This window comes from Rhyacophila brunnea, unplaced genomic scaffold (genome assembly GCF_057557595.1).
Source record: "Rhyacophila brunnea isolate RB1 unplaced genomic scaffold, BYU_Rbru_1.0 scaffold_2, whole genome shotgun sequence".
In the NCBI taxonomy this organism is placed as follows: Eukaryota; Metazoa; Arthropoda; class Insecta; order Trichoptera; family Rhyacophilidae; genus Rhyacophila; species Rhyacophila brunnea.
In genome coordinates, this window is record NW_028232859.1 from 38,629,666 (window position 1) to 38,648,493 (window position 18,828).

At 32.7% G+C, this 18,828-nt stretch overlaps 1 protein-coding gene across 1 annotated transcript; it reads left to right on the plus strand.

Annotated features, from left to right (window-relative positions):
- Positions 1-295: 295 nt before the first annotated feature.
- LOC147072298 (cilia- and flagella-associated protein 57-like) lies at positions 296-18,569 on the plus strand. The gene is made up of 21 exons (XM_085946339.1): positions 296-351; positions 688-837; positions 2,050-2,332; positions 2,420-2,536; positions 7,569-7,741; positions 7,860-7,975; positions 9,198-9,303; positions 9,665-9,800; positions 9,925-10,129; positions 10,549-10,766; positions 11,572-11,720; positions 11,803-12,217; positions 12,307-12,447; positions 12,551-12,691; positions 14,013-14,156; positions 14,891-15,122; positions 15,248-15,441; positions 15,633-15,729; positions 16,070-16,290; positions 18,063-18,245; positions 18,366-18,569. Exons 1-21 carry the CDS (start codon positions 296-298, stop codon positions 18,567-18,569), a joined length of 3,681 nt encoding a protein of 1,226 aa, XP_085802465.1.
- Positions 18,570-18,828: the final 259 nt, after the last annotated feature.

The following is an 18,828-nucleotide window of genomic DNA, read 5'->3' on the forward strand; positions in this document are numbered from 1 at the left end:
TGAAAATACATTTTTATGATAACACACGGATGGTCCGATAGTTAAAAATAAAATATGTGGCACTTCAGTGTACTATGTAGGTTGGCGACCACTGATCTAGTATTCCTTCATATTTATTCTATGATGTTGGAAAGAGTTTCGATTTTTGTTTTGTTTTAAATCAGGTATGTTGCTACCCAAGTAAATAAAAACAGCCCCTAATAAATAGATACTGTTACCATGGCAATTATTAACATGCTGATTTTGATGAGGGTTTGAGAAAAAATATTTTTATTTATTATCAAAAATAATAATAATGTCTCTTCCCCAAATACAAGCGAGCGCATTTTATGGTTTAAAAACTGATATCAAGTAAGAATTTTATAATATAAATGACATTTATCTTTACTTATCCTGACAAAAAAGATTGCAACATTGTAATGATGAATTCAATTTTGTCTCATTTTCCAAAAAATAATATCAAATGGCAAAAAATTACACGAATTCAATAATACTTTTAGAGACAATAATTTAATACACGAATACTTACTATGTTAATAGGCTAAAAACGATGACTAGACCGCGAATATTTTTACATGAAACCGTAATTATCATAATTGGATGCTAATATCATACTGTCTATAAATTTTGTCTTATTTAACATTAATTTTAGTACTATGCATAAATAAAGCTTTTTATGATTTCTAGGGAAAATGCTCACTTTGTGACTGATACAGAAGTGATATATCCTGCTGGAGGCGTACTTCTTTTACATGATCATGTTAAAAAAGAACAGAAAGTTATTAAACTGCCCGACAAATATAAATCAATCCACTCCATAGCAATCTCTCCAAATAAGTAATAAACCATAATATTATATATTTACCTAAGTAATAATTGACTGTATTAACAGAGAGACAAGACAACTAAAACAAAAAGTGATCATGCTCAAAGTCCATACTAAAGCCAGCCGAATTTGGAAGTAAACTCACCAATAACTAAAAAATGCATGCGTTCATATTATGTTCTCTGAAGGTGCATTTAGACCAAACAAACAAGAACATAGAGCGAGAGCTAGCATTCTGTTTCTGCTTGCCTGGTGTAAACGTCTAGTGAACAAAATCCACAAAACAAGTTTAAACTAAAAGAGCTAGAATAAAGAACATGGAGCTGCGAGCAAATGGTCTGGCTCTCTCTCTCTCTCTTTCTCTCTGTTGTTCAGTTGTATTGAAAGTTTTTCTTGGTTTATCTTCAGTAAAAAATGTATACATACTATTATATTATGCAAACCATTTTGATATATAAGTGGTATCGGAACCACTACCAGATTTTTGAGTAAGCCATTTTTGACGCTCCCTTCTGTAGGAAGCAAGAAGAGACTCCATCTTTTTCTTCGCCTCTTCACAACGGACACTCATATCAGTCAATCTCATCCCACGCATCTTGTTTTTTGGTATTATTTTATACGTGTCAATAGTCGGATCCCACAAACATCTATGTTCTCGATACATCTCGGTTAATTGTAAACATTATTCTTGGGTTCAATCCATTTTGAGTGCAACAATATGCAAAAGTGATGTAATATTATGTAGGCAGCGAGAGAAGAACACTTTAATAAAACTGCTCCACCAGCGAGCGCAACAGAACACGAAAGAATGAATAACGCAACTGTGCTCTCGCTATAGCATGCATTTAGATCAAACGAATGAGCATTCTAGCTAAATGCAGCGAATCTCCATAGAATCCAAAAGAATGCTCGCTCGCTCTACAAAAGCGTTCACGCCTAGAGAATTTTGCTGGAGTGGGGGAAGAATGAACATTCGTTCGCTTGGTCTAAATGTTGCTTTAGAAAATGTTGGTAAGGTGTACTATAACACAGTGGAAAACATAAATATCATTATATACTTATTAGAAATAGTGAATGTATGTAGATCAATTTTGTTATTGTCATTTAACCTTTAAAATAATTCAAGTAATTAAAAAAAATGTGTTTTTTGTGGACGTAATAATTAGTAAGTATATTATTAGTTATAATTGTTTGACTTGTGTAATAAGTTAGTTACGTTGCAGGCTGTATGTGGCGCTCAGCGAACGTGCTGATAAACAAGCTCAGAAGCCCAGTATCACAATTTATAATCTCCAGACACTTAAACGTAAAAAGAGTCTCACAATACCATTCGAGGGGACAACCTGCACGGAATTCATCGCTTTGCAGTTTACATGGGATTCAAAATACCTGGTGGCCATTACAGGAGAACCGGACTGGCTGCTGTACTATTATAATTGGGAAAATGGGAAGGTGGAAAGTCAGACAAAAGCGCAGAATTCCAACGGTACTGGAACAGTGTCTCAGGTATACTCCAAATTTCTTAATAAGCTATAAGCAGATTCTGTTCATAATAAATTAGTAAAAGTTTCTTTCATTACGTTACGGTTTCAGGTTAACTGTAATCCATCTGATGCCTCATTAATTGTGGTAACGGGACCTTTCACATTTCGCCTGCTGAATGTATCGGAAACAGTATGGAGACAATGGGGTTGGACCAAAGCCGAAAGTGTGAGTTCCTCAAAAACCTAATAATATAATCATTTGCAGTACATTTCAGCAAAACTGTGATGCATGTTGTTATGGCCTCCTCTTCAAAATCATGAAAAAGAAAATATCAAAGGCTGGCTTTTAATAATATTTAATAATTACCTATGTAACCAGAAAGAAAATTTCACAAGAGCCTCTTGTTCTTTAGAAATGGTAAATAGTTATAATCTCGGAATAATCTAAATTTTTCTCCATTGCTCTAGTAACTTGTTGTGCATTAATCAATTTAAATAAAATAATGATAACTTTTAGATTTGTTTATTTGATACATGTACGAAAAATGAGTTATCTATTTTTTCAAATCGGTACAGTCCACTCTCAGTAATCCGCCGTTATTTTTAATAGTTGAAAGCACAAAATCAAGCTCTATAATCCGCCGGTATTTGATTGTCAAATTCAGTAGTTCGCCACGCAGATGAGATGGGTTTATTTTGGAAACTTCTCCTTCGTAAAACGTACATTCATAATTATTTTTTTACAACATATTGCGAAACTAGTTCAATAACTTCTTTTTTCGTTAAAGCAAATCCATCTTTCTCCATAACGTGTAAATTCTCTGCAATTTTTCCTTCAATTTCATGTGATAGAGCCGATGTTCGTCCCATAGTTTTTAACTTTGCACCTCGCCTCCCAATTGTGTGAGACATAATGGTCATCCTCGGTATTTTATATTATTTGCAAGCTTGGTAACCATTTAGACGACCACTTTTTACTTCTTCAACTGCTTCAAAGAGTTCGTCCTTTGTATAAGAAGCACCCCCCTTTGTCTTCCGAACATAATTTCCTGGGAATTTGGAATCTGAAACAAATTATTCTCTAATTTAACTAAAATATTGATAAAAGTGAATTTGTCAATATAAAATATAGTGACTATATGCGAAATTAAATTCATTTATTACATGTCGAGGAAATCAATGTGATAAAAAATATCTCCGCCCCACAAAATAAATAAATAAAAAAATTGTATATACCCACTGAAATCGGTTATGTATATTATTACTTATAGTATTGTACGTCGGTATAGGCAAGAATTTGAAATAAATAATAAGTACTAAATAAAATGAGGCGTAGAGTTACAAAACCCGCTCTGGGCCATTTAAAAAAAATAGTTTTGAAATTGTATCATTCGTTAGAAGCAGCCCTGTTTGTCTTCCGAACATAATTTCTTGGCATTTTGGAATCTGAAACAAATTATTCTCCAATTTAACTAACATTTTGATAAAAGTGAATTTATCAATATAAAATATAGTGACTATATGCGAAATTAAATTCATTTATTATATATCGAGGAAATCAATGTGATAAAAAATATCTCCGCCCCACAAAATAAATAAATAAAAAAAAAGGCTAGAATTTGAAATAAATAATAAGTACTAAATAAAATGAGGCGTAGAGTTACAAAATCCGCTCTGGACCATTTAAAAAAAATTGAAATTGTATCATTCGTTAATATGAATGATAATGAATTTTAATTCAATTACCTATGTTTATTAATATATCGTACTGTCTTGTAGATTAGCTTAGTTGTAATAACGATACATAGTTAACAATGCTGTGCTATCTTGTAGAAATTCCGTTATTTTTATACTTAATACGTTTTTACAATAAATTTAAAAAATCCCACTATTACCTATTTGTACATAAAAAGTAGACTTTTATTTGTCGGATTTGGTTTTCTGAATTTAATACTATAAAATAACTAATATACCTAAGTAGATTATAAATAATATTGCTTAAAAATATTATCATTTTATTTTTACATTTAATAAATAGGTTGGTAGGTAAGGTAGGTTTCCCACATTCATGGAATTTGAGTGACATCTAATGGGGTGATTAGTTATTTAAGGGCAGGTACTTAATTCCGCTGGGTTTTTTCATTTATGCTATTGATATTATTAAATGTGTTATTGCTATTCTAAATAAATAATAATGCTTTGTATCAACACAAAGTATTTTATTTCCAAGACAAGTACATACCTACCACTATTTAAAAAAAATATTACAAACCAATATAACAGCTAAATATGTAGGTGTAATGCGAAAATTATACAGCTGCCAGTAGGTAAGAATGGCTACAAAATATTTTCTAGATAAAGTAAATTCTAAAATATATTACATACTTACTTACATAATTAAAATAAATACGGACTTCTACTGAACTATCATCTCCTGTCGACAATGTACCACTGTGCACCAAACAGCGCTCTTTTTAAAAAACGAGCGCCGCTCTGTCAGCTGGTAGCGACTGACAAAGACCGCTCTTGGGATAATTAAAATGCATTTATTTACGGCTTATACATTGGATTTGACATTTTATTATACTTTTCCGTATGTAACGGAAGAAATTTAACATCTAAAATTACACTTAAATCAACATAATATCCCCAAAACAGTTTTTCGTAATTTTACTCAAAACTCAAAAAAGTCTCTGGAGCGAGTTTAGTAACTATACGCCTCAAATTAGAAGTTGTGAAAAAATGCTACACATTAGTTACAAAAATTAATATTTTATGATTTCATGGCACATCACTAGCTAAAACTTATCCATACAAAAATATAACAGTGCATGGGGGAAGAGCGTCGGACGCTCTTACCCCAAAGATATTTTTTGGTGGGGGAAGTGTGTCTAGTCTAATAAAACATAATCATTGGCAATAATCGCAAATATTAAATTTAGACAATAAAATATCATTTAGGATAAAGGTACTTACCAAAAATCACTTGTTTAGGACGAAAGATTGTCGAGATACAGATCGATTAAAAAAACGTGTCGATCTCGGTCGTTGACTTCAAATAACTGACAATATTTGAAATGTCATACTGACCTTAAGAGGACGTTCTACAGAATTGGCCTTGAGAATTGAAAATATGATTTTTTAACATGTGGTCCATAATATCTGGTCTACTAGTTAATATAAAAAGGTCGTGTCAAAGTTGTTTGTGTTAATAAATTTGCTCTGTGACTGATCCGACTCATATTTCACATTTATTTCATCAGGGCTGTCGAAGACATAAATCATAATATATATTTATAATTTTAAATTTTTATTTATAATATATATTATTTAAGTTTTGTGCATCTAATGCCGGGTCCACACTGGCAACAAGTTAATTTGCTGGCAACCTCGTTAGATTTTACGATAATTATTGTAAAATTTCTTAAGCAATTATGGTCAGTATCGTATGAGGTTGCCAGCAACTTGTTGCCAGTGTGGAAATGGCTTAATATCCACTGTGGTTCACGTAGTGGCATGGACCTGGGGTTAGCTAATTCAGGAAGTCAACACCCATGATAGAATTTTTTTCCAGTTTTGGTTGCATTATATTCCAAAACTCTTCTGTAAAAATCGTTTCCGAGTTTATAAATGGAAATTTCTCGGTGTACATAGTAAACAAACCTACAAATAAAAAAAGACAAAAAGGAACATACTGATTCATCGCAGTAAAATCTGGTAATCAAATTCGCCATTTTGAAAAGCGACGATTTTGCGTAAACAAATATCACGTGGTCTGTACGTGTGCGGCAAACTTCGAATGTGTTTGTAATTTTGTGCAAAGTGCGAATGTAATGTTTTCAAATAATTGATATGGATTAATTATACCATCGTATTATTTTCTCGAAATCATAAACATACTATAATAGTATTTGAGTATCAATCTATGTTCAATTTGAATTGGGTTATAATAATAATATACCCGTATACAGGGCTTTTTTTTCCATTTAACGCGGTGGAACGGCGTTCCGGCACCTTTTTTCACGGTTTTATTTCAAAATCAATTAAACGAAAAAATATTTGCGCTTAAGTAATTACAATAATAATTCGTTAAAATGATAAAATAAGGAGTATGTCAGTATGTACTAATTGGACACTTGTCTGGTTTTTAGGGTGACGGATTACTGAGAGAGTACTATAATTATTGAAAATGGTAATCCTTAAAATTGTGACGTTGACTTATAGGGTATTATTATTATTATTTTTAAAACTACTCATCGCTTGCTTGCCAATATTATTTTTGAACATACATAACTTGGAAACATACCGATTAAAAAAATCATGAAAAATAATATGGCGCCGGATAGAACTCAAATCTGTATCCATTGGATTCGGGCCAATGTGCTTTGTGCAATGTGTTTAGCCACCTGTGGCCTCCCTAATTACAACGAAATCAACTAAGTCATGCAACTGAAGCATTTTACAAATTTCGCTAATAATATTACGTCGTTTGCAAGAACCTATTATTTACACATTAATTCAAACCACAAAAGCCAGTCGCCAATATTAGCAAAATTGGTTAAGTGCTTCAGTTGCATGACTATTAGTTAATTTCATTATAATTTGATAGGGCGCAGGTGGTTAAATTGGTAAAGTTCATTGAGCGGAATCCAATAGATGCATCTTAAGAGTCCTGTCCGCCGCTATATTTTTTTTGAACAGGTATTTATCTGAGGTGGTTCTAAATTATGTATGTTCAGTAAAGAATGTCACATTCTCAAATCTTGTGAATTATTATTCGTTGAATAAAATATTTAAAGATGAAATATTTTTGTTTTAATAAAAGCTCCGCCCATTGTCACGTACAATTTTCTTAATTTAGAGCCCGGCCTAGAAGGCTCTTCATAAGCCACCTTAGCATATCGGCATATCATATATATATTATATAGGTATATCGTGTGAATCACATGAGCGATGCTGGAAACTAGCATAAAGAGGTTTAAACTTACAAATCCTTACTAAGTATTGTTGTGGCATATAGCTTTCTCAAATGATATTATGTTGTCGAAGAAGCAGAAGGTGAATTTGACGCAGGTGCACTCAAAATGAATTTTGAGAAAGTCTTTTTTACACATTTAATTTTGATTTTCGCAACCATTGATTTGGTAAGCAAAACGAATCTAAATTTCATTTCAAATAAATTGTGCAAGTAATCCGTTTCATTAATATATTACAATGACTATCGATCATGGAAAAAGAGCAAATAATATATATTTCAGATCCACATTACAAGTTGTATGTGGCTCACGGCAGACCGAGTGATGTTTGGCACAAAAACGGGCACTCTTATGACGGTGGAGAATGGCGAACTACGCCAGAATTGCTGCTACAAAGCCTTGGAAGTGCAAGAGATGAGCATGAAAAAAGTCGAGGAGTATAAAATTGGCATTTTACCTAAAACAAAAGAAATAACTCAATTATTATTCAATCCAATGTTATTTAAGAATTAAATACTTAATATTATAACCAATTATTATTGTCAATAAAATTGTATTTGTTTTAAATTGTAGACGAGCTGACGCTGGTGAAATAGTATCACAAATAAAACAAGAACCTTCACAAGATACCACCAGTCTGCTAGATAGTGAAAAGCATGAAGTCAGATGCCTGACTGTATTTCCCAAAGGCAATTTTTTTTATTATACTTACATAAAACAATACTGTTATGCAGGGCTTTTTTTTAAAAAAACAAAGGTGCCGGAACTCACTTCTTGCCAAACTTCTTACCTACTTAAGAAAATTATATTCAAATATCATTTAAAGCAACTTTTCCTATGCCACGAAGCGCATTAAAGATTAAACAAACAAAAATATTTTAATAAAAGTGTACACTTAGTGATTTCCATTGCCCCCATATCCTGAAGCGGGCCCCCAGTCCAGGGTCATTGGCGATCCCCCTACCTATCACTAAGGTTAAAGGCAGTGTAACGCTCTATATTAGCGTTTTTCAAATGGTGTTTGAGGTAAAATTAAGGGTATTCAGTGTATCAACAAACGTTAACCATAAAATGCAATTACATAACTACATATTTCAAAATGTTAATATGCCTGAAGAAAATTAGCGCCGCAGGCGATTTTTTTTATGATTAGAGAAAATTTATGATGTGCATTTATCTCACTTTTGAAGGAAAGTGTCAAAAGTGGTCCGACGAAATTGATGAACAAAGCAAAGTGCCGAAACTGTTTTGGTCTTCAACGAAGCTTTGATTGTGGTAATAATTAGATTCATTTGCGAAAATTCGCATTCACATTCACTTAAATGGTAATAGAATTCAATGCCTTTATCAAATGTGATAATTATTCAGGGTCTTTTCATATCATATCAGGAAAATTAACTTATACTCTCTAAGCGCGAACATTGTTTCGTCTAATTGCTTTTGAAACATTAAAAATACCGTGAAAAAAGGTGTCGGAAGAACGTTCCACCACGTTCAATGACAAAAAGCCCTGCTGTTATGTATAAATTAGAAATAAAAAAATGAAGGTCTGTTAAATGTAGTCCTGGTCTCTGGAAATCGTCAGCAATAGATGAGTACTCGGTAATCTTGAGCTTCAATGAGTAATTGGGACATGAAAAAAATATTCAAATCAGTTTGTTTCACCCAGTCTCAACTATTAGCACTGTAATGTATCTTAACATGGTAATGCTTTTGATAAAACCGACAGTAAAGTTGGTGGTCGAATTTCCATGTTTCCAAAATCACACCATACTAATAAATTATAACAGCTCTATCTACAGTATCTGCAGTAACAAAGAAATACCCACATTATCGTTACACTTTGTTGTAGAAATAAATGTAACTAATTTAATTAATTGTATGGACCAACCAAATGTTCAATATTTTCAGGTTTTGCATTTTCTTGCATGAACGGCATCGTCCATATGTTTGAAAAAGAATCGCCACACAAATGGACCAAAAGGAACTTATTCAAAATAATGGATAAAGAATTCAGGTTATTAGAACAAATTCATATTACTATTACAGTTAACATTTCCAAATAATAGAGATCTGTGGCGGTGATGGCTGCTCCAAAATGCCACCCTCTTCCTTTTTAAAAGTTAAATAAGTTTTTTACCTAGTATCTTTGTCAAATGGTTAAATGCAATAAAAGTGTTTTTCTGATACAAATCAAAGCCACCAATATTTAGAGCAGGCACAAACTGTTAGCATCGAATGTGAAAAAAACTTCACCCCCCACAAATTTTTGAAATATTTGGATTGTCTATTTGCCGACCCTAAGCAACCTGCCTACTCTCACAGCATGCAGCAGATCCGTGAGAAACTCATGGATTGTAATGTAAATTTTCTTTCAGAATTAGCGAAGATGAATATGTTGATTTGAATGTTATTCAACATATTTCAATCAACCCGAGTCAAAGCAAGCTCATGGTGACAACACTTAAATCGCAGCTGTATGTTGTGAAATTATTTGAACAGCACATCGATCAGGTTAGTTATGTGTTAAACAAATACAAATAGGGTATATTATTCTACTATACCAGTTATATACATATTGAATAGTATACTGACATTGTGAAATACTTGTAATTAATGATTTGAATATTGAGAACAGGTGCCCGAGATTCCGTTTAATGAACTCGGGCAACAATTGCATCATAGTCGGATAAACGGCTTGACGATGTGCTCATGGAAACCAATTTTCATGACGAGCGGGCAGGACGATCGAAGTATCCGTCTGTGGAATTATGAAACGGAAGACTTGGAGCTAGTAAAGTTTTATCGAGAAGATATCAATTCCATTTCTTTGCATCCGACAGGTAAAATATCTACCTAACCCAACCGACAGTCTGTTACCAGTTTTCATTAAAGACTAAATAAGTAAATAAAAGTCCTATGTATGTATATTAAGTTGATCTTATCTGACCAAAAAATTTGGGGTTACCGAGACAACGCAACCTCAATGAAAGATGACAATGGTAATATGGACCTACATCAGAATTTTTAAACATCTTAAGTTATCATGGTTATTAGAATAATATCTAGAAGAGAGCTACCAGGGTCAGTAGCTTAGTCGTCAGAACCTTTATCTTACAAGCAAAAGACGTGTTTGAATCCCACTCGGTATGAGTTTTTTTGTGGTTTTTCCAATTCATGTATTTCAACAACTTTTGTTAGGTACCTGATAAATATTTTTAATTAGCGGAATATTTTTGAATGTTGTCGGTGTCTTTTCTAGGTCTATTTGCAGTTATCGGTTTCACAGATAAATTACGATACATGGTTGTCTTGATTGATGACTTTCATCAGATGAGGGAATTCCCGATTAGAAATTGCAAAGTGTGCCGGTTCAGCAATAATGGTCACTTATTTGCCGCCGTTAATGGCTCTGCAATACAAGTATTTTCAGCAATATCATTCGATAATGTCTTCAACCTAAAGGGGCACAATGGAACGGTATGTGTTTTGATTCCGATAATATTAATACTTGCGCAAGCTGTTGCCACCCGACTATTGTAAACTGGCAAGATATACAAACCTTATATGCAAAAGCAAGAAAAAAAGGCATAAAAGAAGTTTTGGAACTGGCCAATAGTCCCAAACCACAGGAAGCAACTATTACTTTTTGACAGGATGGAATAATTGAACTTTTTATGCAACTGTAGGCAATGTGCAAAAGACTTGTAAGATAATTATGGATATTTTTCTATTCACAACGAACAACGCAATATAAATCCATGTGTACTTTGGTAGTCCTTTGTATCATATTTAGGTTTAATAAGGATTATTAAAGTCCACGAGGTGAATAGTAAAAATATTTGAAATAATGAAAGATATCCTCTTCTTAATTTATTTGTTTCAGTCTATGGCATTATGCGCATTGCCTATGTTTCGTCAAAAAGTAGAGGTCGTCTCCTATGGCATCAGATCAAATATGTTGACTGATATCAATTATTTTATAAAATAAATCATAATTGCTTGTTTGAACAATAAAATTATGTAAAATCATACATAAGTGACTGCCTATAGCAGTCCGCCACTTACATTTTATATACAAAGTATTGAGTGCTGCCAAAACAGAATATATTTTTTCTATAATTATAAATTCAACTATACATTATGGAATCAGTATCAAGTGTTATTATATAAGAGAACGAGCTCAGTAGCCTATGTCTTTATTAGTCCAAACTCTTTGGTGATAATGTATGTAGTTTATTTGTAACTAGTAATGGATGTAGATTAAACTTGTTGTATGTGGCAGGTAAGAGGATTATCATGGACTGCAAGTGATGACAAAGTTGTGTCGTGCGGCTCGGATGGTGCAGTGTACGAATGGTCTATGTCTACAGCCAAAAGGGTTGGCGAAATAGTTATGAAAAACAATGACTTTACTGACTGTGCTGTGAGCAGGTAACGGTAAATATTGAATCACACGAATACCGAGCCATGATAATTCTTAAGGTTTTTAATGTACTTTTCAATGAATTTTCAGTGAGGGAAAATCGAGTTATGTCATCGGAATAGATGGAGAGGTAAAAGAAGTATGTAACAACGCGATCATAAGAAACCTCAAGATAATCGGTTGCAAATTGGATAATATCGTGTTGGCGAGATCAGATTTAATGCTCTTCGTGACGGGAGGCAAAGGCAACGTTGTCTCTATACAGTTTCCGCTTCTCGACAAAGCCGTGTTTGCCGAATTCCACATGCACAACGCAAATGTTACCGGAATGGCGCTTTCCTATGATGACCAAACACTTATCACTGTTTCTGAAGACGCAACCATGTGCATATGGAAACTGAAAAACATCGAGGGTAAAGTGATTGCCATGGATAAAGATTTTAGCTACTCGAAGGATATCTTGATCAATAAAAATGATTTGCAAGAGAAAATCGGAAATATAATGGTAGATTATGCTTCATAATCAGATTAAAATAAATGTTAACAGTTCGTAATGAATAATCTGGCATTTGTATTTTTGGAAATTGCTTACAGGCATTGTCGACACGGATCAATGAAATGGAGACCGAGCATGCTTATCAGCTGCGTCAAGTAAAAGCGACTCATGCCGACAATCTGCGTGAAATTCACAATGAATATTCAACAGTTATAGAGGAATTGAAGGAAAAGAATGAAGTACATAATATTATACACATTTTCTCACTTAACAAAACAATGTACCAAATAATATATATATTCGATTATACATAATCTGGTATGAAATTCAAATATTTTGTAGGAAATCGAAGTGGAACATTTGCATCAAATCAACACAATCAATGATAACATAGGTAAATTAAAAAACAGCCATGATAGGGATGTCGAGAATGCCGAAGGAGATTTTAATTTGAGACTCATCGCAGAATACAACAAATATCAGGTGACTTGACTATCTGCCATAAACTGTTATTTATGGTTTTATTTATACAATAATTATTCTTCATCTAAATCAAAGATTCCCCCCCACTTGAGTGCTGCCATTGTCAGGGCGTGCGAAGTGGCTTTTAAGGGGGTAGAACAAAAAGGGAAATTTAGATATCAAAATCATTGGTTCTGTACATACAGATGGGGTACTTTGCAACACTTAGACATAAATATGGATTTGCTGAGTAAGTGAAAAAAAGATTGGAAACATGCAATGAGAGCATTAACAATGAGAGTAGCCTGGATATCTAAATGTCCTAATGTCGCTTCCCTTAACCTCGTATAAGATGGAAGGGTAGAGTCAGGTTTGATTTAAAGACCTCGGGCATCCTAAACTAGAGGGAAGCAGCTTTGGACAGATCTGGATGCAGGTAGGTGCTGGAACAGGCGGACTTATATATGGTTGTAGTATCAGGAAGAAGAATCTACTCAATATTTTCTTTATCGACACACTTTGCCATCAAAAACATTAGCTTCAAATTTGAAGAAATTGAGGATAAAAGACGTGTTTTTTGTGAAACAAAAATGAGAGCAAAAATGGTATAGACACCAGAGCCAAAGTAAATAGAATAAACCTAATTTCTTGTTAAGTAAGTTTAGGATACATTCCAATGAATATTTTTTAAACAATCACTAAAGTCTGCTTGTGTGTTTTTTCATCGCGTAACCCGACAAAAAAATTAGTCCTGTTGAGCCTTTTATGTTAATGAATACATACATACTTTCAATACTGAATATATCGGTATTGTCTGATTTTTAAAACGGATATTTCGGTATCGAAAAGTACTGGGATCCGGTATTGTCATTTTATCTTTGTGTGAATCTTGCTGTAAAAATAATCTTAAATTTGAAATGACTTTCAGTTTACTTAATCATTATCCCTAGCAACCTCATTATCAACATCATTGCATCTATTCTATAGACAAGGCTACTATCGAGGGTAGTTTATCATATTTATGTATTGAGGTGTTATAATTGATACAATAAGTTTGCCATCTAAACTGTCAAAATTGTCTATCTCACTCTAAATGTTAACACAGCCAAGAGGTGCAAGTGTCACTTTTTGACAGTTCAGACGGTTAACTTATTGTAACAATAAACAGCCTCAATCCATAAATTTGATAAACTACCCTCGATAGCCACCTTGTGTATAGAATAGATGCGCTAGACTCCATGTCCACCAAGAAAAAGGTTTTTCTTCAACATCTTTGGTTATCGTCCACAAAGATACACATTTTCCACACTTCATTAACTAAATAATAAATCATCATTTACAGACACTTGAAGATAAAACTGCTGCTATGAGAGACCAGTATGAAAAGAAATTAGCCGAATCATCTGAAAACAAACGAATAGCTCTCAGAGAACTGAATGACACATACGAAGAACAATTAAGGGACAAAATAATTATGATTGATCAGGTAATATGTTGTTCAATACGACTCAATTATTACAGGATTAAACAGGTTTGTTATGTGTCAATTATTGAGCTACTTTACGAGCTGTTTGTTGGCGAATTTACAATCTGCCTGTAAAGTCGCCCAGTGTAATCATTGAACAAGCTAACAAGCAGATTGTAAACAATCTACCGAGAAAAGTTGAAAGCCGGTCAACTTTACATGCTACACGCTGGCGTGTGGGCCTACTGCATCTGCGCAGTAGCAACCTCCTAGTATAAAAACGAACTACGTTCTGTCAAAATAGTCGCTGGCTTGTGGCTTCTCAGCGAATGGAAAGTTTTGTGTGTCATCATCACAGGCGCAGTAGCTGAATCGCCCGCTATTAAATTCGCCAATAAACAGCGCGTAAAGTAGCTCAATGTAATTGACGCATTAGACATGAGGAATTGGCATATATTAGGAATCATTGTACATAATATACTGAATTAAAAATTGTATTTCATATTACCTAAAGTGACATAATATCAAGTAACTAGAGTTACTAGATGTTTCATAAACTATAGCTATAAAAAAAGATTAGACTGTTTATGTTCTGTATGATTATCAATGCCGCACAAGGCTTCAGCTCTTCACCTCTTTTAACATGCTTCTCTGGGTCTTGTCGAAAACTGATGTGGACAATAATTTGTTATGACAATAAATATTAACGATGTCCATGAGATAATTCGAATAAATAAATCACTTTTGAAATCCAGGTAAACGAGAAGTATAACCTGGAGCTGAAACAACACGAATATATAAAACGGTCTATCGAAGATGATGCTGATCGAGAAATAATAGAAATAAAAACTGAATATGAAATACAACTGAAAGAAGAGAGAGATCTCAACATTAGACTGAGAGGCGAGACAGGAGTTTTCAAGAAGAAAATGATTAATTCGCAAAAAGATATAGAAGATTATAAGTATCAAGTGAAACAACTTTACGGTAAAAATCCTTTACAATTTTATTACAATTAAGTTCATTAAAATGAAATTTTAAGATGTTCTCTGTTTGACAAATCATTTCATTGTTTTAGTAGGACATGTTAATGATACATTTATATATTTTAGGAGAACACAAACAATTTCAAACCATTAATTATGCATTGGAAAAAGATATCGCGGATTTAAAAAGAGAATTAGGCGAGAGGGATAGCACTATTCAAGATAAAGAGAAAATAATATACGACCTGAAGATGAAGAATCAAGAGCTGGAAAAATATAAATTTGTTTTGAATTTTAAAATAAATGAGCTGAAAAATCAGGTATGCCGTTGCTTAGCTGCTGCCAGTGGTATGTATTAATATTTTGAATAATATCATTGATATCTACATTATTTATGTTGCCATGTGCTTGTGAATAATAATTTTATTGATTTACTCCAACACTTTGGAAAGTTATTATGAAAATAAAATACCGTAAGTAGTAGATTGCTTATTTTTGTATGCCATTATAGATTGAGCCAAAAGAATGTGAAAACCAAGAGTTGCGTGCTCAGATCGAGGATATGGAAAATGAGGAAGCCAAATTGATAGCCGTTAAACACAAAATGGGTGTGTACCGAATATTTCATGGGGCGTTTCACTTCTAGTATACAATTTCTGACTTTATTTCCCGTTCTTTTGGTTTATGATAACTTTAATTCTCACCTGTAACTTTTGTTTGGTATAAATTTATAAAAAATAATTTTCAAATCTTGTGGTTTCATAGATTGAGCCAAAGGAGCGTGAAATTGAAGAAAAGAAATGTAAGATTATGAAAAAGGAGATATCCTTAGAGAACCTAATGAATAACAAATATGGTATTGTCATCATCTTTTATTAGTTAAATGTGAACAAACAAAACGCTTAAATTTTTCACAAAACAATAATATTGAACAATTTCTGTTGACAGATTTTAAGCTCGGCATTTTGGAAGAGAAATTGATGTCTGCAAAAGTACAAAACGAGAATGATTTAGATGTGATTACCGGTTTAAAAAATATAATAAAAAAAATTCAATTCGATTTGTTCGGTTTGTCTGAACAAATAATAGATCCAAATCAACTGAAGTTATCGGTGAAGGCGAGTACAAGTACATTTCTAACAAAAACTTCCAGACTTCCAAAACATCACGTCAAATTACAATTTTAAAAAAAACCTACTTTTTTATACAATGGTTTATTGTAAATTTACAAAAAACAATATTAGGCAGGAAGGTACTTACGAAATATTTTCAAAATTTGTTGATTGTCTGTTACATATTTGCGTAATATAATAAATCTAAGACATTTCAAAGATAATTATTGTAGACCTACACATGTTTCAGTCAAACCATTAATTACCAAAGGGGATTTTTGTTTTGGATTTGAAATAATTTATCTATGAAAATAGTTGTATGCAGTTATTTATGTCTACCTAAAGATGGCTGTGATAGCAGTTTGTTAATTTTATCAATGAATTAAATGTACCGGGTATTAATAATAATATTACATTTTTGTAGATAATATAACCACCCAGCTAATCCGATAATAATTACAAGATAAAAAGAACTTTTTATATACGTTTTTAAATTTTTTGTTGAATCATACAAACTTGACTTGACTGGCTTAAACGATCAAAAAATTTTGTGTTTGATAGAAATAACACTGAAATGTCATTTTGACACTCATATTGATTTCCATAGTAACGCATATATATATTAATAATTTAGTTGCTAGGACCCCAGACCCCTAGCAACCAATAATAGTGGATTAGATTACGGATTTCTTCCGAAATAACTTTTCATACAAAACAGAATAAACTGAAAACGAATTCAATTCTACTTAAAGATGGCTAAAAGTATTAAAAAAATGTATTGAGATCGTGTTCTGATATATTATAAAAGTTTCAAATGTCTAGCTAATAGGGAAGTTAGTTAAAAATCGATTGCAAGATTTGTACCGGATGAACAACCACCGGACAAATAAGAATACAACCTAATAAAAACGCTGTAAAAATCAGTAGATTTTAGATACTACTATCTATTACTATATATCAAAACCTAAAAAATAACTTACTTTTGAAATGACTGCTTCTCTATGAAAATCCTTTAGTTCATTAAAATGGCATAAAACACATGTCATGTGAAATACAAAAATTTTGGAGTTTTGACAAGTTTAGTCATAATAAAAGGACCATGCGAAATGTTTTTGTTTTCAAATACCTATTGAATAGTAAGTGATTGTATCCTACATAGCAATAATTGGAAAATGTTTACAGGTAACCCTCATCATCGTGACACCGGCGAGTCTGAATTCGTTATATTGCGATTGATTTTTTTTCACGTGCTAGCACATTATAATGAATTGAATAATGTGTGCACGATCAGATTATTAACAGTTATCGATAAATTTGACATAATAATAGCCAACAGGTCACAAGCAGAGTAAACAATGTACAATATTTTTTGTAACCTGGAATAAAATAAACATTATTTTTTCAGTTTATTGCGAAGTTATCTTACTTTTATTTTGTGTATGACATTAATATTATTTAGTTTATGAAATAAGTGTTTTCATATTTTAAATGATTTTGTTTTTCAAATCCCCTGTTAATCGTGAAATTTTGCTTATCGCCAAAACGTATTCCTGGCGATCAACGGGGTATTACCGGTACTGATTATACTTATAATACTATAATTGAACTGTTGAATCTCTTTTATGAAGGAAACTGCTATAAATAGGTCGAAAATGAAGAATATATGGAAAGTGGGTTTACTCTGGTGTAAATATCATATTATGACAAGGAAAGATAGGGCATTATAATGACTCAAATATCTTTTCCACGGTGTTTAACCCTTAAATTCTTCATTTTCGACATATTTAGAGCATATTCCCCCTCAATAAGACAAATGCATTGAATTGCAGGCTTTGATGAGTAAGAAATACATGTTGGATGAGGACTTCGCGCAAGAAAAAGCGGTTGCCCGGGAAGCCGCAGAGGAATTTGGACGGCAGAGAGACCACCTCGAAAAACGAATTGCTTCCCTGAAACAAAAATTGTATTCCTCAAGTGGTAATTCCAGAGTAGAGATACTCAAAATCATGGAGGTAAATATTTAAATGAGATGATGGATGCATAAGGTATTAGCACAAGCTGCAATAACTATCGAGGTACATTCAGTTTGTTAAAGCAATACATTTTGATTAATTAATATATACTGCTTACAGGATAACAGTGTTCTTCTAGCAACGATAAATGAATTCCGATGTGCGCTGAAGGAGTCTAAATCACAGTGTTCAGAGATGAAGACGCTATTGGGAATCTCTTCCAAGCAAGTGTCACCAATGGAAGCAAGAGCTATATTGAAAAATGCTTGCGCAAACCACGATAAGCTCCGGGCTGATTTTGATATTCAAATAAAGGTAGTTTAATCTACCATGTATTCATATATACATAGCATCGTATATTTATAAAAAAAATATATCAGGGTATGACATCATATCGTCGGTGTTTTGTAAAAAGGGCGAATTAACCAAAATGCTATTTTACAGGAGGATTTGTAACTTTTGACATTTATTTGTTTATGACCTGTGGATGGTTAAAAATATCTAACAAGTTTATAATAAAACTTATAAAGAATACTGTCATTATAATAGGCATCTCCTATATATTATTATCCTAAGAGATTTT

Bases quoted from the DNA above. Each gene is read 5' to 3' on its own strand.
- LOC147072298 (XM_085946339.1), top strand. From the start codon at position 296: ATGTCTCTTCCCCAAATACAAGCGAGCGCATTTTATGGTTTAAAAACT. The intron at 838-2,049 runs GTAATAAACCAT...GTTACGTTGCAG, and splicing joins ATAGCAATCTCTCCAAATAA to GCTGTATGTGGCGCTCAGCG. The intron at 15,123-15,247 runs GTAAAAATCCTT...TATATATTTTAG, and splicing joins TCAAGTGAAACAACTTTACG to GAGAACACAAACAATTTCAA.